This window comes from Pelodiscus sinensis, chromosome 3, assembly GCF_049634645.1.
Source record: "Pelodiscus sinensis isolate JC-2024 chromosome 3, ASM4963464v1, whole genome shotgun sequence".
Taxonomy (NCBI): domain Eukaryota; kingdom Metazoa; phylum Chordata; order Testudines; family Trionychidae; genus Pelodiscus; species Pelodiscus sinensis.
Genome location: NC_134713.1, coordinates 157,416,215 through 157,436,573, shown reverse-complemented (window position 1 = coordinate 157,436,573; position 20,359 = coordinate 157,416,215). Strand labels below are relative to the sequence as shown.

The window sequence follows — 20,359 nt, the reverse complement described above, 5'->3', positions numbered from 1 at the left end:
TGTAATAGTCTTTAGTGTTCTGGTGGTACCTTTCAGCCTTTGTGGTTGTCTAGAAAGTAAAAACTATTATTGGTACGTTGGATCTATAACGGGATAGCACCTCAGTTGTGTTACCACTTAGCTCTGTAACCACTCAGGATCATATCTGTTCCACACTCTGGTCCCTTTGTGCAAGTAAGACCAACATATCTTATAACATGTTGGAAACAGTATCTTGTATTTATAAGACACCCCTAATTCCCCCAAAACCAGGTTTTTTCAATGAAGGAGGTGCCCTTTGTGTCTTAAATGGCACCTTTTCGTTTCTTTTAGGTCCTCCCTTCACTGTATATGCAAAAGGGGAGCTGTGCTAGCACTTTCTAGCCAACAGTGTACAAGCAGTGTCTGTAGGAAAGTGCCAGTATAGTTGTGTCCTCAGTATAAAACCCTTTTCATTTCTTCACCTCTGTCCCCAGAAAACCTGCTGTACATTAAGGAGATTAAGAGGCGGGTAATTGGCTAATCGTGTAGTTGATACAATTTGTATTGACTACACGATTAGTCGATAAGGGAAGGCACTCAGTCCCGGCTGGTGCTGGGTCCAGGAACTACCCTCTCTGTGGCTCTGCCATTGAAATGCAGTAAGAGCCAGGTAAGAGGCAGGCTGTCTGTTTACTACATTTAAAATGCAGAGCCACAGTGGGGGTAGGTCACAGACCCAGTGCGAGCTGGGACTGAGCCGGGCTTGCTCAGTCCTGGCTCATGCCAGGTCCAGCAGCCCTTGTCTGTGGGAGGTCCCTGATAGAGGCAGCAGCCAGGGGCGTGGGGTGTGGTAGGCAACACCACAGAGACAGTGCTGGGGAGGCCGGCTTTTAAGCTGGCTCCCCCCAGCACCAGCTCGTGCTCCCTCCCTGCCCCCCGGCTGCTTCTGATACAGAGGCAGCAAGGGGGGGAAATGCAAGTCGTTGACTACTCAGCTACTCGCCTACATCCCTACTGTACAGTGGGGGTATGCTGGCTTCTGTTTTCTCTGTACTGGGGAGGATGAATTATTGTTCCAGTTGCTCAAAGATGTGTCAGGGTCTGTGGGTTTAGGGGGTGTATCTTGCTTTTGTATCATCCATGCTCCCAGAAGGCTCGATGCTCTTTATTTACTTGATGTTTTTATTTCTGAACAACTAGATAAACCGTTATCGGGCATGAAGATTTTGACCCTTGGAAAATTATCCAGGAACAAAGAAGAAGTGAAGGCAATAATTGAGGGCCTGGGTGGAAAGGTGACAGGAACAGCAAACAAGGCTACCCTGTGCATCAGCACACAAAGTAAGGAGATGTTATCAGCAACCTTAGGATTTGTGCGTTAGTAGTTGGCTGTAGTTAAATTTCTGTGTAAAGGCTGGAGGTGATATTCTGTTGAGCCATGTTTGAGTAGTGGGGGACGTTTCACATTCATAGGAACGTGAATAAAAATATATTTAGTAAGCAAGACTTTCTATAGCACTTTCTATTCTGAACGATCTAGTGTTTTCCTGACTCTGCGGCAGGGATGATGTCAAGAATAGGTATATTTCCTGTTGGGGATTTTAAAGGGTTTTAAAGAGCTAAAGTGAGTTTTAATTGTAAGATGGCTTCTTTTGTGTAACTGGTAGTTGAGGTTGATCTAGGTATCTGCATGTCAAATGCAGGGTGGGTTGTAACTATTTAAAGCATTCATTCAAAGCCTCATTGTGTCTGTTTGTGTTAGGTCCTGCTCTCTCTGAAGTAAAACTTTTGTTGACTTCAAGGGTGTAGGATCAGGTTCTTATAGTGTGGGGGAGAAATGTCCTTTATAGACATGCAGTTGACTGGGAGGGTGCTGCAATTGCTGTCCTCGGAGCAGCTCCCATCAAGTCCCCTGACCCAGTGGGGAGGTGAGGCAGGGACTGAAATTCAGAAAGTCATTGTACAACAGGTAACTTTGATTTAACCTAGACTAGGCTGTTGGGATTTTTGTTTTGAGCAAGGTGCACCACATGCAAAATGTGGTGACACCTGCACATGAAAACTCTTCTTTAAAACATATTATAAAGCCCCGACCAGTAAAGCAGGGCAAGAATCCAAGCATCTCAGAAGGTTTATGTTCTGTGTTTGTCTCTAACATTTGCTCCATCTTCCCTGACGCTTATCCTCCTTGCAGAGGAAGTTGAGAAAATGACCAAGAAGATGGAAGAAGTGAAAGAAGCCAAAGTCCGAGTGGTCTCTGAGGAGTTCTTGCAGGATGTGAAATCCTCCAGCAAGGGCTTCCAGGAGCTCCTGTCTTTGCATGCAGTCTCCCCTTGGGGTGCAGAGGTGAAGCATGAGCATACAGAGATGTCCCTGGGAGGAAAGTCCAGCAGGCTCCCAAATATGAAGAGTGCTGGAAAGGTCAAGGAAGAACAAGGTAAAAAACACAATGACTCTTGTCTTCACAGGACTGTTTGTTACTGTGTGTTTAAGCATTGCTTTATCCTTCCATAGCATAGCTCAGTGGTGCTCACCTTTTTTCATTTGCAACCCCCAGAGCCAGGAAAAAATTTGTTGGGGGGAAAAAAAAGGGTGGGGATTTTTGTTGAACAAAAAGAAAAAAAAAGCCAGGAACATTTTGTGGCAGCCCCTTTAATTTAAAGCGCTTATCCACTCCCCTACCACTCCTCCACCCCCGCCGCGTGTACGTCAGACACTGAGCCGGAAAAACAAAAATGCCAACCAGCCCAGGTCAAAGCGCTGCGACCCTCCAGGAAGACAGACGCAATCCCCTTGGGGGTAGTGACTCATGGGTTGCGCGCTGCTGGCATAGCTCTTGTGTGAGGGTCTGAGGGCTTGTGAGCTCCTCAACACAGTGTAGGTGCCCTGGCAATGGTCCAAACTCCTGGCATGTTCCCAGATTGGGGTCTTATTCTTCAGTTAATGAAACCCCAAAGCCAGACCAGCCTCAGTGTCCAAACTCCCTCTCAAAGGGGCAGTTGGTAAGAGTTTCTTGCTGTCATACTGCCAGTCCCTCTTCTAGCTCGCTCTTGCCTTGGAGCGAGAGAGAGAGGGCCTGTTGTATTCCTTCGTTTGAGCTGGGGGGTTCTCCTTCAGTCTTATACACTGAGATTCTTTTGGCATAAATCCATACAGCCCATTGGCTTCATACAGCCTCCCCATCTTACACCAGTAGAGAGGTTGGCTCTGTGTGTTACTCAGGGTCATATAGTGAGTGGCAGAACCAATGTTTCCTATTTTCTTTGTCCCATGCTGTTCTAGACACTCAAAATATAGTGACTCGCAACAAAATAAATCTGTGAATGCTAGTGACAATCCCCATCTGAGCAATAGACAAGCTCAGGTACAAACCACAGGCTTTTGTATGGGGTCCAAGATAGGTAGGTAAGTTCCAGGTAAATAAATTAAACTTCAGAAGTAATTACACTGAGTTCAGCCTTGAGAATTATCATAATTCTACCTCATGTGCAAAAGTTATACACGCACATTGTAGTGACTTTCTAACATTGTTGTAGAAGCATTTTATACAGGTGGAACCTGTTACTGTAAATCCAGATGGGATGAAAACTACACATGTCTCTTAAAGAATTTGAGCATTGATTGAAGAGGAATTCCTCAGATAATGCCTGCTTTATTAGACCAGAACTCTAAGGTCTTCCCATCTCTTTCTTCAGGAACTAGCAAGTCTGAAAAGAAAATGAAGTTAACGGTTAAAGGAGGAGCAGCAGTGGACCCTGATTCAGGTATGTGTTGTCTCCCACCATCCTAGACAGAGTCTCAATTTGAGTCTGTGCATTCGCATTGCATTTTCTGTCAGTACCCAGCCCTAGCCGTGGAAACTGATGAGCCAGCCAGCTGACCAAAATCTGTGTGTTAAATTCTCCCCTGAAAAAGAAGCATGATGACCGAAACCTGAGACGTGAGTGCTTTTGGTTTCCATTGAGGCACCTAGGAGTTGTGGATTCTCAGCATCTTTTGGGCTGCCTGTCCCATAGAAGAAACATTTGTTGGGTGAAATGTTAAGTGCTGGTGGTCGTCATCCTGCATATGCAGAGAAATTACAAGGGCAATTCCATTGTCTTTATGCATAAGAACAGTAATACTGGGTCAGACCAAAGGTCATCTAACTTCGTTTCCTGTCTTCCAACAGTGGTCAATGCTCGGTGCTTCAGGGTATGTCTACGCATCAATGTTAATTCGAAATAACAGCTGTTATTTCGAATTAACTTTCCTAACATCTACACAGCCAAACCGCTATTTCGAAATAGTGGGCCACTTATTTCAAGTTTGGTAAACCTCATTCTACGAGGAGTAAAGCCAAACTCGAAATAGCTAATTCGAAATAAGCACTGTGTGTAGACACTTATTCCGAAATAGGGGGCCTCCAGCCCTTCCCAGTTTCCCCTAGTGGCCACTCTGGGCCAAACCCGGAAAACTTCTCTCCTCTCCCCCAGCTCCAGAGCCCTTAAAAAGGTAGACTCTGGCCACAGTGCATGTGCCAGAGCCAGACCTGCCAGCAGTTGCTGCCCCTCACCCAGTGGCCACAGAATGCACCGGGCAGCCAGTGCCAGCCAGCTGTCCCTCGCCCAGTCCCCCAGCTCCCAGGAGCCAGCCAGGGGCTATAGACGGCGGGTACCCTCCTGGACTAGTGCAGAGATCATGGACCTCCTTGAGGTTTGGGGGGAAGCCTCCAATGTCGATAATCTCCGCACTAGATGGAGGAACGCCACTGTGTATGGCCGCATAGCTGCCACCATGGCCACCAAAGGCCACATGTGCACCCAAGAGCAGGTGCGCATGAAGATTAAGGAGCTGTGGCAGGCGTACGCCAAGGCTACTTGGGGCAGCTCCTTAACAGGGGCAGACACCTGCTCCTATTTCAACGCCCTGGACCTCATCATCAACGCACGGGATAGTCCGTGCCACCGCGGAGGGCAGCAGTCTGGAAGCGGAAGGCCCTGACCAGGGCGTGGAGGAGGAGCTGCCACGGAGGGTGCCATGCCAACAGGACCCCCCCCGAGCTGTCCCAGCAGCAGTCAACAGGATTGTCTGGGAAAGCCACACCATGTGAGTGCCATCACTGTCCCTTTCTGGGGAGGAGGAGACCAGGGACTGTATGCGTGGGCGTTGCTTACCATGGATCATGCAGCAACCAGTGCATGTGTAAGCATGTGCGGTACCACCCCTGGGCAGGTGGCTCCAGCTGCCTGCCACATGGGGTCTGTGGCCTGATAACCACACGCATGTGTGAAGAGACATGACATGCTCCTGACTCCGGGGCGGGACACAGCAGGATGCCCTCCCTTCACAAGCCCCTTCTACACAGAGGCAATAGACATCTCCCCTCCCCCAACCTTGGCCGCACTATACACAGCACAGGGGCATGGGTGCGGTCTCGGGGCAGATCCCACTCCTGAGAATAGCCGGACATTCCAACCATGGCCTCTGTGCAAGCACATTGGCTGTGATGGCGCAGGCCACGATCATCCTCACTTTGCAGAGGGGGGCTGGGCTTCACCCACTGTGTCCCCAAGGAGAACTGACCACTTCTTTTGTTTCTCCACAGCTGTACCAACTGTGCATGCAGGTGCACCACTCCGCTCGGGACATCCTCCTGCACCTGAGGGCTCAGCAGGTCCACCCAAACACTGCTAGGGTACCACAAGCAGCACCTGGGGGCCCTGCAAGCCCAGACCCGCATCATGGAGCATCAGGCACAGGAAGAACGGGAGTTCTGGCGGGAGCTGCTTGCCCAGGGTCATGTCATCTGTGAACACCTGCAGATCTTGATGCAGAGTGTGCTGCCTTGTGCTGCTTCCCCAGCTACCACTCCTTCTCCCCCTCCTGCCTCTCCCTCCTCAACTTTTCCACACCTTCCTCCCCACCCTGAGCTTCCCCTCCCCCTTCTTCCCCTTGCTTCCCCCTTCCAGCTCCCTCCTCCCAGATTTCCTCCTCCCCTCTCCCACCCTCTCTTCCCCTCTCCTGCCTCCTTTCCCCAGTCTCCCCAGAGTTTCATCACTCCGCCCCCCCAGTTTTGTTAAATAAAGAGAGTTTATATTTTTGAAAATACGTATATTTTATTTGCTATTAGGAAGTGGGGCTAGGGAGGGGTAAGTGGAAGGACGCAAGGGAGGAATGAGGCACAAGCCCCCACTGGGGCAGACTAGGGAGGCTTTGAGTGCTCCTCAGGGTGGACGCTCTCCCACAGGGCCTCCTGGATACTGACAGCCCCCCGATGGACCTCCCGGATGGCAGCCTGCAGCAAGTGCAGCCAGGCTGATAGCAACATGTCCACGAGATGCACCAGAGTGCCCAGGGGCAGCTCTGTCTCCATGTTACAGTGCTATGGTGTCCCGAATGAGGGCAACCAGAGCACTCCGAGACACAAGTGCTTTGTTTTCCCTCATCGAGGCAGGCAAGCAAGCAGGGACACCTGAGAATTGGCTGCCGGGGGTGGGAGGGCGAGGAGGGGTGTTCCTTTAAGCACAGGCCTCAGATAGCCTCAGGCAACAGCCACATACAGACACTCCTGACCTGATGCCCTGCCTGACCTGGTTCTGGCAGGCCTTAAATCCAAATCAGTGTCCACTCAGTGTAGACGCGGTATTTCAAAATAGAAAAAGGCTATTTTGAAATGCATTTTGTGTGTAGAAGCGTTATTTTGAAATAACTTATTTTGAATTAACTATTTCAAAATAAGATAATTTGAAATAACACTGTAGTGTAGACATAACCTCAGAGGGAGAGCAGAAGGAGTAGTCATCAAGTGATCTGTCGCCCATTCCCACCTTCTGGCAAACAGAGGCTCGGGATCCTGTTGTACCTCCCCATTTATGAAAATTGGCTTATGAATATGCATAACTCAAAGATGCTTTATGCAAAGTACATCACATGACATACATTCTAAAAGATGTCGTCCACTGTATCTGTGTATCCTATTTATATTAATGTATTTATCTTTTTTATGAAGTTATAAATATTAAGTGGGAACCTGTTTTATTAGTCCAGGTATTCTATTAAAAGCATTAGTGATACTTTATTAACTTAATGGCTGGGTGATCAGATCAACAGCCTGTGAATGGATTTGTTTTTCCTGTAAGTCCAAACTGTGGTTAGTCCTACAAAGACAGGTGACCATGCCACCTGATGCTGGAACGCATTTTGGATCTGGTACTTTTATTTGTTGTAAATCTGCTGCCCGTTAATTTTATTTGGTGACCCTTAATTCTTATGTTATGAGAAGGAATAACATTTCCTTACTTACTTTCTCCACACCAGTCATGATTTTATAGATCTCTGTCATATCCCCGCTCTTAGTCGTCTCTTTACCAAGCTGAAGAGTCCCAATTTATCAATCTTTCCTCATATGGCAGCCGCTCCATACCCCTTATAATTTTTTGCCCTTTTCTGAACCTTTTCCAATTCCAATAAAAAAAATTTTGAGCTGGGGCGACCACATCTATACCTGGAATTCAAGATGTGGGCATACCATGGATTTATATAGAGGCAGTGTGTTATTTTCTGTTTTATTATCTATCCCTTTCTTAATGATTCCCAATATTGTTTGCTTTTTTGACTTCTGCTGCACATTGAGAAGATCTTTTCAGAGAACTATCCACAGTGATTCCAAGAGATTGTAATAGCTAGTTTAAATTCAATTATTGTATATATGTAGTTGGGATTATGTTTTCCAATGTGCATTACTTTGTATTTAACGACACTGAATTTCATCTGCCATTTTGTTGGACTCCAGTTTTGTGCCCATGTGTATCTTAACATCTCTTGGTTGAGTCTGCGTACACAAAATTAGTCTGAATAAGGAAAGGAGATACAAAATCACTATTTCACTCTGGCTCTAATTCACTAACTCTCTTCATAGGTTTGGAGGACTCTGCTCATGTCTTTGAAAAGAGTGGTAAAATCTTCAGTGCTACACTTGGCCTGGTAGATATCATCAAAGGAACCAATTCCTATTACAAACTGCAGCTACTGGAGGATGACAGAGAAATCAGGTGGGTTTTATTTCCTATGGAAGTACAGGGTGGGGGAGATGGGTTAGAGAACGATTTTTACAAATGCCAAATATAAATAGAAATCTCTTGATGACTTTTTAAAAATTTCTGTGAAGTTTGGTTTTTTTCAGTATGGAAAAGTTCCTTTTTAGTTCTGGAAACACAAACCTAACAGCACCACATCACAATGTGTGTGAGAACATGAAAGTGAAACTGACCAAACTAGTTTCATTTTTGCCAAATAGTGAGATGAAGAAACTAAACCTACACATGCAAGAAATTAGGAATTGATAAGCACCGAAGCAAATCTGGTTTGTGCTTAATTCCACTGATAATGAAAACATCCCAGACTGAGCAGTTGGGAGTTTTTTAGATATAGAATGGTGTACCATGACCCAAGTGTGCCCATTTTAATTTTGGGAACTATTTATGAAGAGGCGTGCAGGATGCATTTTTCCTCTAACTCCTGTTTGGTGTGAGCTGACTGCAAAAACTTCTGGATGCCAGCTCAGTTTCAGATTGCTCCACATCTGTGTAAGCATGTAGGAATCAGTACACTGAGGCTTCACAAAATGCATTGAAAAGAGCCAGGAAGCATCATGTCCAATTTCAGCCAAGCATACATCAGAAGAGGGCCTTAGGGAAAAGTGATTCTTTACTAGCAGGGAGCTTACAATAACCAATGTAAGCTAATGTCTGCATATAAGCAGCCTGTTTCAGCTGTAGGTGATGTGTATTTTCAGTTGCTCTCTACTTGGACTCTTGTTATCAGGTCTCATATCTGGATTTGTGATTGATATATGACAAAATTTCAGGGCTGGTATTCAGTACTGACAGATCAAAAAAGTTTATTAATTGTATCTCTACAAATCATGCAAATACAGGCAGTCCCCGAGTTACGCGGATCCGACTTATGTCGGATCCGTAGTTACAAACGGGGTTTTTCTCGCCCCGGAGGACGGGAGCGGTGGGACGCCCAGATGCGCCGCAGTCCCGCCGCCCGCATCCTCCGGGGCGAGAAAAGCTGCTCCACGTCTCCCTGGTCTGCTGGGGGTGGAAGCCTCCCCCAGCAGACCAGGGAGACGCGGAGCAAAGCCGCGGAGGACACGGGCGGCGGGACTGCGGTGCGTCTCGGTCCGCCGCCCACGTCTCCCTGGTCTGCTGGGGGGGGGGGGGCGCAGCTAGTGTCCCCCTCCCCTCCCCTCCTCCCCCAGCAAACCAGGCTTTTCTCCAGACGCCTGTGGTAGAGCAGCTGGGGCACTGCCGGTTGGTCCCGCAGCGCCGCTCTGGGTGCTGCTGGGTTGGTCCGAGGAGCGGCGCTACTGGAGCAACCCAGCAGCACCCCAGCTGCTCTGCCCCAGGCATCCCCAAGTCAGCCACTGCTGAAACTGACCAGCGCTGACTACAGGAAGCCCGAGGCAGAGTTGCTCTGCCCCGGGCTTCCTGGAATCAGCCGCTGATCAGTTTCAGCAGCGGCTGACTTGGGGACGCCTGGGGTTCTTAAGTTGAATCTGTATGTAAGTCGGAACTGGTGTCCAGATTCAGCCTGTTGAAACTGATCAGCGGCTGATTCCAGGAAGCCCGGGGCAGAGCAACTCTGCCTCGGGCTTCCTGTAGTCAGCCACTGGTCAGTTTCAGCAGCAGCTGAATCTGGACGTCAGTTCCGACTTACATACAGATTCAACTTAACAAACCTATAGTCCCTATCTTGTACGTAACCCGGGGACTGCCTGTACAACAAAATGGTGCCAGTACCTCAGCTGGAGTTGTAAATTATTGTATTTTGACAGTTTCTCACTCTTTAGATTTAGACTAGAATCTGGAGTCTTGTCTGATTTGTGAGAAGTTTAAATGTGTGTATGCTTGACAAGGTTTTCATAGTGTCTGCTTTCAAAATGTATGACCACAGTAAGTTGAAACTTGCATTGTTCTATTCAGTTTCTATATTACACAAAGCAAAAATTAGCCACAGCAGTGACTGGATATAGGCAGTGTAGTAGTAGCGCTAACACACATGGGAACTGTGGGCTTCCCACCCACTCCTTTCATTCTGAATTGCTGCTTTGACTATTAAATCTCCTTGTTTCTCTCCTTTTGTGTGTCAAGACACTTTGGGTTCTTTGTCTTTGTGGTCACAAGAGTTGAGGCTGTCTCTTACTTCTCTCTCTCCCCCTGGCTCCCAGGAGCTATCAGAATCTCTTTGAATAACTGTCTCCTTTGGCTTCATTATAGGCCAGCTCATCCTCGATGTAGGCAGATACAATTGCTCTCTCAAATGGAATTTGAACCCGCTTACAGTGCTGTTGCTTATGGCAAACACTTAATGACTAGCCAATTAGCCCGTCATAAAACAGGATTTTCCGGTCTTCTCTCCTGAGCTCTCTCGCTCCGTGTCTCTCTCTCTCTCTCCCCTACTGCCTCCCCCTCTCTCTCTCAGCTCTCCTCCGCCTCCTGCCTCTCTCTCCGTCTTTCTTTTTCTTCTCCCCCTCCTGTCTCTCATGCTCCCTTTCTCTTCTTCTCCTCTTCCTGCCTCTCTCTCCCCTCCGTCTCTCCCTGCCCCCCTCCCTCTTCCCCTGCCACGGTGGCGCTCGGCTGAGTGCTGCCTGGAGGGAGGGGGGCGGGGCCGGGTACATCACTGCCCTGCCCCCCCTCCTCCCGCGGGGGAGCCCAAATGGCCTCTTGTGCTGCTGGCTCCCCCGGCAGCCCGGCTGAAGGGTGCAGCGCTCAGCTAAGCACCACAGCGGGAAGGGAAAGGGGGTGGTGACATACACAGCCCTGCCCTCTGGCCATGTACGTCACCGCCCCGCCTCTTTCCCCTCCCTCTGTGGTGGCTCGGCTGAGTGTTGCGCGCCCAGCCAGGACGCCGTGAGGGAGGAGGGGTGGGGTGGTGACGTATGCGGCCAGGGGGTGGGGCCATGTACATCACCGCCCTCCTTTCCCCTCCCCCGCAGCGGCCCGGTTGAGGGGCGCAGTACTCAGTGCCACAGCGGGAGGGTAAGAGGGGGTGGTGACATACATGGCCACGCCTCCTGGCCATGTATGTCACTTCACTGCCCCGCCCCCCTTTCCCTGCTGCCGGTGCCCAGCTGAGTGGCGCAACGCTCAGCTGAGCGCCACGGTGGGAGGAGAAGGGGGGCGGGGCGCTGACGTACACGGCTGGGGGCGGGGCTGTGTATATCAGCGTTATATACACACACATACACCGGGCTACTATATATATGATTAGAGGTGAAATCTGATCTTTGTAGCCATGCTCTTACGTTTTTTGAGCGTGATGTACAGTTAGGCATTGATAACAAAAAAAAAAAATTGAAATCCTAATTAATCTTACTCTGCAGTATTGATTTTTAGCCTGCAGTAGAGCCCAAACATGTTGTTAGCTGCTTGCAGATAGAGGATGGTCCCTTTCCCGAAGATATGTAATATAAAATAGTAGATGTGTCCCCTTCTACCCACCCTTTATTCAGCACACAAGCAAAACAATCAGACTAATGTATCAGTGTTAAAGGTTTTCTGAAGTGTAAAAGGGAGGCGTGGGTGGCACAGGTGACTAGTGATGGACTATAGAGCTGACCTGGCAAGCTAGACTAGAGATAAGAGGTTCACATTTGTAGTGAGCAAAAGTTGTTATATAGTTTAGCTTTTGAGTATCCACAGTGAAGAAAGGTTAGTTTTAATTCAGCTTCCATAAGTACGGCCCTACCAAATTCATGGCCACGAAAAACATATATAGCTCGTGAAATCAGATCTCCCCCACATGAAATCTAGTTACTGTACAGGAGGAAAAGGAGCAGGGCGGGAGGTGCTGGGGTCTCCTGTTGCATATCCGACTCCAGCTGCTAATCCCAGCAAGGCTGGGGAGGACAGAACTTCTTCCCTTGTTGTATGGCTGCTGTTAAGGGGAGATCATACCTGCCTCTAGGTATCTGCCCCAGCTGCAGGAAGCTCGGTGGCTGCACTGCCTTCAGAGCCTGGATCCGAAGGCAGCACAGATGTCAGGGTGGCAATCCTGCAAACCCCCTACAACCACTTTATGTGAACCCCCTTTTCGGTCAAGACTGCATGGTTACAACACCATGAAATTTCAGATGAAAACATGAAATTGACTATTTTTAAAATCCTGTAACCCTTAAATTGACCAAAATAATCCATGAATTTAGCAGGGCACTAGCCATAGGTCAAGTGCCAACATCCCAGCCACACCAGCGGTACATTTGTTGGCATCTCCCGAGATTGCAAAGGGTTACCTGGCTCTTTGCCATACGGCTTCTCTGTACACAGAAGTGGCCCTGTTTTAACTCTTCTGGTATATCTAAAGCAGCACCCTCATAATATGAACACTGTTACACTGGTACTAAACTTCCTTTGTAATATAATCCTGTATTACTTTCGTAGTCATCCCCAAGTATCATGGTGAAATCAGTACAAAAAACTGTGTTAGTTCAGGCCTTAGAGAAAATTTCTCCAGGTCAGAGTTGCAGCATGATGATAGAGCAGTAAAGGAAAGCATTCGCTGCTGCCCTCACTTTTGTCTCCAGAGCTGTTTATCTAGTGGCCTAGTACAACATTCACGCATCAGATTTTAATATTGGTGCCTACACACCTTTCTGTGGCAACTGTTTTGGTAGCCGTAGGCATTAATGTTTAAATATTTGGCCCATTATGTGTGTGTAGTCCTTCCAAAACTAGAAAGCTTTCCATTTAATGATAGGCGGATGGATGTTTGATACTATGCTTATGTCCCCATAGCCTTTATCGCAGCATCTGACTCATTTAGAACTGACTTCTAGAATGAGTGAATTTACTTGTATCCCCTTTAACTGTTTTGTTTGCTTCTAGGTACTGGGTTTTCAGATCTTGGGGTCGTGTTGGCACCGTAATTGGGAGTAACAAACTGGAGCAGATGCCATCTAAAGATGATGCCATTGAGCATTTCTTGAATTTGTATGAAGAGAAAACAGGCAACTCCTGGCATTCCAAGAACTTCACTAAATATCCCAAAAAATTCTACCCTCTGGAAATAGACTATGGACAGGTAACTCCCCAAAATTCCTGTGTTGGGAAGCTAACAGGAGCTCCCTGTTAGATTTTCTAACTACTCTCCTCTACCTAGTTTAGGCATAGTTCTTTTCCCCTGTTCTATTCCAAGTTAGCTTTCCTTGTTTCTTTCAAAAAGAAAAAAAAAAGAAAGAAAAAAAAACCTAGTAACAGGAAGAATACACTTAACTAAATCCCCCCCTCAGGGAGACTTGAACCTGCTTCAAACCGGGACTCTGATGAACTGGCGTTTTCACAGCTGTTCAACACACGAAAGAAAGAGAAGAGTTTAAAAAAAAAAACCCAACATACGGACACAGACGACAACAACAGTAACATCTAAATAAATACATCGAACAAGCTCAAAGAGGAGAGAACCGGCCATCTCCGGCTCCTCAGGCTTTAAGAAATGCGACCAATGCTGGGATCCTATGCCGGCTTCAGACGGTCATTCAATGTGCATCTGCTGTTTGGGGGAAACTCACTCTCCCCACAGCTGCACTCATTGCAACTCACTCACAGCGAGAGCCAGAAAGAACCGAGAGCTCCGCCTAAGAATGATTTTATTTGAAAAGGATTTACGGCCCTCTGGGGAACAGGCGGCAACGCAACAAGAGCCCCCCCCCCCCCCCCCCCCACCCTCCAGGAGTGAGCTGAGGGGCAGACCCTCACCATCCCGCTCCCTTCCAGCCTCTTCCTCTCCAAAACATAGAGGAGAGGCACACCAAAGCGGGAGGACCCCTGCCACGAAGGCTTCCGGGCGATCCTCCCACTCCGCACCGGCATCGGGGCGCGCTACAGCTGAGCGGCCCCGGGAGCTCTCCAAGCAGCTGGCATGGCAAGAAAAGCCGGCGCCGCTTCAAACCGCGGTGCCGCTTCAAACCGCAGCACCGCTTCCAGCCCCGACGCTGCTTCAAGCTTCAGCGGCGCCGAAAGCCGCAGTACAGCTTAAAGCTGCGGTGCCGATTAAAGCCCCGGCACCGCAGCAAAACGAAGTACAGCCTGCTAAGTGCCCGGCACCAGCTCCAGCTAAGCAGCATGATGCTACACTGATGCTGCCAGCACACCCAGACAAGCAGCCAGATGAGGCTGCTAGGGATCAGCCTCAGCAGGAAACTGACTCACAGAGCAGGCATCACTATCAGTGCCTGCCTTCTACATCTTACTCCCCTGGAAGGTCTCCATCAAGGCAATCCCCTCCCAGGTCTATGTCACCCTTATCCTTCCATGATGCTCCTCTTCCTGAGGATGACCATCACATGTCCTATTCCTCGAGACACGCATCACCTAGGCAGTCTCGCTCCCATCATTACAGGGCTCCACCACAACAAAGCCCATGACACCCATACTGGCCTTACCCACCCTCACCTTATCCACCACAATGGGGATCCTGGGAACACTGGGAGCCATACGGACGACGCTCCCCAGCTCACTCCACTCCATCCCGGAGAAGCTCATCTCGGCTGCAGCCCCTACCTCCAGCAACTCTTTCGGAGGAAGAGGCAGATCGAATCTCTGACAATGAATCAGACATTCATTCAATAAATGTCACACATTCTGATGCCCCCGAGGCACAACCAAATGAAGCCGTAGTACCATCAGATTCTGGAGCAATTGACGATCTAAAACAGTTCCAGGAACTATTCAAGAGAGTAGCGACAAGCCAGAATGTCTCCCTGCAAGAGGTCCAGAAAAAACAATACCAATTGCTAAAAAAATCTCCATCCTACATTACATAGCAAGATTGCTCTGCCCATAGACGAGGCAATAATGGAGACCTTGGAAGACCTCTGGAAAACACCTGCATCCATTCAACCAACTAATAAGAGAATCGACAGGAAGTACTTTGTCCCATCAAAGGACAACGACTTTCTCTTCACACACCCACAACCTAATTCATTAGTCGTAGACTCAGCACAACAACGTGCAAAGCTCCCACAATACAAGTTGGGCAATGCAGACAAGGGCCACAAAAAGTTGGACTCCTTTGACAAGAAGGTATACTCCTCTTCCACCCTACAACTCAGAATATCGAACTATTCTGCTCTCTTAGCAAATCATGACTTTGACAGTTACTCGAAACTGGGAGAACTGATGCCACATCTCCCTGAGTCCAAAAGATCCATCTTGAAAACAATAGTTCATGAGGGCCATCTGATCGCCCGCACCGCTCTCCAAACCGCAATGGATGTTGCTGACACCACCGCCCAAATTACAGCTACAGCGGTGGTCATGCGTAGAGCTTCTTGGCTCCAGTCGTCAGGAGTTCCCCGCGAACTCCAGCCTAAAGTGGAAGACTTGCCATTTGACAAACAAAAGCTATTTACAGCTACTACGGACGAAATGCTCCACAACAGCAAAAATTCTAAGTCCACACTTCACACGTTGGGCGTGTACACGCAACCCTATAAACGTGGACGATACACCCCATATAACTCATACAACCGATACCGATATGGGCAATACAATCGACCACAGAGGCCCTATGAAGACACTAGACCAAGACAACGAGGTCCTAGAAGGCGCCCCAACCAGGCCCGCCCACCAACTACCCAACCATCTAAACAACAAATTTGAAGGTTTGGTCGGGGGCCTGCAACACCTCTCTTACGATCTACCACGAGTTCAACATGGCCATCTATTCACCCGCTGTTTGCGGCCATTCCTTCCTCAATGGGAATCCATAACATCGGACCGCTGGGTTTTAGAGATAATTTGAGTCGGCTATACTATCCCATTTATCTTTATCCCCCCTATCCCGTCCCTCTTCAGGGACCACTCTCACAAAACCCTTCTAAAGCAAGAAATCGATTGACTCCTCCGCATCGGGGCTATAGAAAGGGTACCCCGAGAGTTCCACGGGAGAGGGTTTTACTCAAACTATTTCTTAACCGAAAAACGAACGGGGTTGGAGACCTATATTGGACCTCCGCAAACTGAACAAGTTTCTCAAGAAACAGCATTTCAAGATGGTCACACTCTCCACAATCATTCCTGCACTAGATCAAGGGGACTGGTTTGCAGCCCTCGACCTCCCAAGATGCCTATTTCCATGTAACCATCCACCCCTCCCACAGAAACTACCTACGCTTCACGTTGGGACCAGACCACTTCCAGTACAAGGTTCTTCCCTTCGGTCTCTCATCAGCTCCGAGGGTATTTTCGAAGGTACTGGCGGTCGTAACTGTATCTCAGACGGCAGAACGTCATCATATTTCCCTAACTATACGACTGCCTCCTAAAGGGATCCTCACGCCGAAACCGCCTCTATGATACATATGACCACGGCCCTCCTCAATCGTCAAGGCCTTCTACTCAACCAAGACACGTCAATTTTGCACCCGGTTCAAGATATAGAGTTCATTGGCACACGCCTGGACTCAGTTACAGCCCAGGCATACCTACCTCAGCAACGTTTTGCAACTATACAAGAAATTATAAACTGGATGCTCACAGTTCCTATCACCACAGTACTTACATGCCTCCGACTAATGGGACACATGGCTTCCACCACCTACGTAGTCCACCATGCTCATCTGCACTTTCGATGTTTCCAGTTCTGGGTTGCAACCGTTTATATCCCATCACGACACCCTCGAAACAAAACGGTTACTATCCCACCAGACGTGTTCGCATCCTTACGATGGTGGACAGTGCCAAACAATCTTCTGGCAGGGGTTCCGTTCCAACAAATCGAACCCACTATCCAAATCACCACGGATGCTTCCCTGCTCGGCTGGGGGGCACATATGGACGGTCACGAAGTTCAATGCAGGTTGTTTCCTCTTAGCCATCACCTCCGTGAGGAGGGTGAGCGAACTCAGAGCATTAATGTCAGAACCTCCTTACACAGTTTTCACAAAGGATAGGGTCATACTTAGACCCCACCCCACGTTTTTGCCGAAGGTCTGTACAGAATTCCATCTCAACGAACCGATCGTATTACCTACCTTTTTCCCAAAACCGCATTCTTCGCAGACAGACGCCAGCCTACACACTCTGGACATCCGGAGGGCTCTGGCCTTCTTCCTAGAAAGAACAAAACCATTTCGTAAATCTGAAAGACTTTTTATCTCCATTGCTGAACGATCCAAAGGGACACCAGTATCATCGCAACGAATCTCAAAGTGGATATCGACATGCATAATTAAGTGCCACTCTCTGGGCAATAGACCGCTACAACACCCACCACGAGCGCATTCCACTCAAGCCATGGTTGCTTCTACAGCCTTTCTGGGCAATGTCCCCTTAAGAGACATTTACCGGGCAGCAACATGGTCTTCAGATCATACCTATGCTAAACATTACGCTATTTTTTCACAACTTAAGAGTGACTCAGCAGTTGCCACGGCAGTGCTCTCCACCACTGCCAAACACTGACTCCGGCTCCCTCCAGCCGTATATTGAATACTGCTTTGTAGTCACCTAGAGTGGAGCACCCACGGGGACACCACTCGAAGAAGAAAAGGGAGTTATTCACCTTGTGCAGTAACGAGTGTTCTTTGAGATGTGTGTCCCCGTGGGTGCTCCACGACCCTCCCTACCTCCCCTCTTCTCGGAGTCTAAATTACTTGGGCGGAGACGAGGAACTGAAAGGGGTGGGGTTGAGCCGCGCTCTTCAGGAGGTGGGAAGGGCTTGAGATGCCTCCTGGGCATGCGTGGCTCAACAGGGGAAACTGCTATACAAAGCTCCGATCTGAGGCTCAGGGCAACCCTTCACCAAGAGTGGAGCACCCATGGGGGGGACACAGCCCTTTTTTGCATTATGCAGAACACTACACTGTGCTCAGTGCTATTCAAATATAAGGTGATGCAGTGCCTGTCCCATGTGGTTTACCATGTAGATCAGACGCCAACAATAGTGCATTTAAATAGTTAACTAGCTATGTTAGGAAAGTGGTTAAACTAAAGTTAGCTCCAATGCCTTTGAGTTGACACTGTGTGTCCACTCTTGGGATCTCTCAATCATGGAAATTAGAAGGACTTCAATTTGAAAATTAGTCATTTAAAGTAAGTCAAAAGTAATTTCATGAACTACCCTGTCCCTGAGTCCCATGACAGTTGTACATCACAATTTCATTTTCCTGTTTTTAAAATAGTACACATCTTCCCTGCCACTGTGTGAGTGACCGACCCAAACGTGGGAAACACTAAAACTGCTTCTTTCCCAGAGTTTTGTCAGATGCACATAATGAATAAATGAAAGATGATAACTTAGCCATTGCAGAAAGGAGTCAGCTGTTTAAATAGTAAAACAAAAATTTACCCTTGTCTGGCCCATGAAAATTTGTCAGTTTACTTAAAAGAATATCCTCAACTTTAATCATATTTCTGCACATTTTTTTAAACCAACTATTGTTGAATAAATCCCTGAAGATAGCAGTAACAAAACAATTAAGAAATATTTTCTGTCGCACATCTGTATGGCCAAATTGTTGGATGACAACTGAAATGTTTGAATATCAAAATATGTAACTTTAGTGAAGTGGTCTGCATTAATGCAGAATGTTACACTGAGTAAATGTATATTTTTAAAGTACAGACAGTCCCCGGGTTACGTACAAGATAGGGACTGTAGGTTTGTTCTTAAGTTGAATTTGTATGTAAGTCAGAACTGGTACATATTGCAGGAGAAACTCTAGCCAAATGTTTCTCCAGAGCTCAGTTTTATTCTCCTACACCTCACTTCCCTCAGTTCTTTATTCTCAAGCTGAAGTGTCTGCTGAGAAAAGCCGCTCCGCGTCTCCCTGGTCTGCTGGGGAGAAGCAGCTAGTGCGGGGTTGCCTCACCCCGTTTGTAAGTAGGGATCCAATGTAAGTCGGATCCATGTAACTCGGGGACTGCCTGTAGTAGAGCGTACAGCCTGTGAAGTTCAAAGAAAGTACAGTCCCCTAGTTGGGGGTGAAATGTTAGTACAAGTATTAAGATGAAAAATGTCAAGTTAGCATTTGCTTGGGTTTTTTTAAAATACAAACTTAATGTCCCATTGCTTTGTATTGTCAGAGCAATACCCCACATTTCCCACCAAATTCAGTTGTCTGTGCAATAGTGTGGCCTCTCTAATTTGGGTTTGAGTTATTACCAAAGCAGTCAATACATTTCCCTTATCCCTTGCTATGTTTATATTTATGTTTTCTAGGATGAAGAAGCTGTGAGGAAATTGACAGTGAGTGCAGGGACCAAGTCAAAGCTTCCAAAACCAGTCCAGGACCTTATTAAGATGATATTTGATGTGGAGAGCATGAAGAAAGCCATGGTGGAATTTGAGGTACTTGCACTTTTCTTTAATGTTCCTTGTTTCTAGTCACTCCTTCCCAGTGGACACCTGAGTTAAACTGGCAGTAACTGGTCATTTTTACTGTGGATTTGATCCAGCACTGTCAATATCATTCTTTTAGTTGAGGGCATAAGCACTGTAATCCACCCTTCTTTCCGTGTCTTTACTGTAACATATAGCTGTGAATCCAAACAGGTGGGGTTAAGAATCGTCTGGTAGTGCCTGCCTAAGGTCTTACTTCCCTTACAATATTGTGGATTACACAATATTAAACTTCCTCCGCAGTTTGACAGAGGAAGCCCCATTGTGCCACAGGGCAGACAGTGGGGGCCCTGAGTGGCCCATAGTGGAAAATCACAGAAAAATAACAGGCTTTATTACCACAAACAAAACGGTCCATTATTACTTCGCAGTTTTCCATGAGTTGTCCACAGCTCAGCCGCTATTTTTTAATAATCATACCACAATTCAAGAAGGGCCATATGCCTGCCTGCCTTCTGGGCATAAAAATGTATGCACTAACTTTCATCTGCCGTCTGCAACTCAGTGGATGGACTGCTGCATCTCAGGGCATCTGTCATATTAAACAACTTTTCTCTGGCTTTCTTTGGTCAGCCTGTAAAGATAATTTAATCTACCTTGCGTAATATTGAATGTTAAAAGAGGTGCTGCTTGTTCTCTGACATATAGATTCATTTACACACCACTTTTTCTATAGCTACACTGTAATTTGTCATGTGCAGTGAAACTCTGACTGAAGTCCCTTTAATGTGCAAGCACATTCTGAACCATCTGATAGATTTTCCATATGTTCTTTTGAAAGCACAGATTTAGCCTTAAAGCCCTTAAAATAAATGCTAATAATTTTCCATTTCCAATACTGTCTACATCATCTGGAGAACATTAATGTCATTGGGCCTATGCTAATTTATGCCAGCTGAGGATCTGTATGGACCCTAGAGCTTGAATGGAGACATGCTCTTCCCATTAGATTCTGTCTTCAGTATTATCCTATGTGCAGGAGATCTTTCCAATGAAGGAAAAATATTTG

The 20,359-nt window shown here is 47.5% G+C and overlaps 1 protein-coding gene across 2 annotated transcripts in view; it reads left to right on the top strand.

Annotated features, from left to right (window-relative positions):
- Positions 1–20,359, top strand: part of PARP1 (poly(ADP-ribose) polymerase 1) — a 60,531-nt gene that overhangs the window by 26,871 nt on the left and 13,301 nt on the right. For both annotated transcript variants that reach the window (XM_075925305.1, XM_075925306.1), the window contains 6 exons: positions 1,162–1,302; positions 2,156–2,398; positions 3,657–3,725; positions 7,862–7,994; positions 12,834–13,029; positions 19,171–19,299. In XM_075925305.1, the coding sequence (XP_075781420.1) occupies positions 1,162–1,302; positions 2,156–2,398; positions 3,657–3,725; positions 7,862–7,994; positions 12,834–13,029; positions 19,171–19,299 (911 nt within the window). The remainder of the gene's footprint in view (positions 1–1,161; positions 1,303–2,155; positions 2,399–3,656; positions 3,726–7,861; positions 7,995–12,833; positions 13,030–19,170; positions 19,300–20,359) is intronic.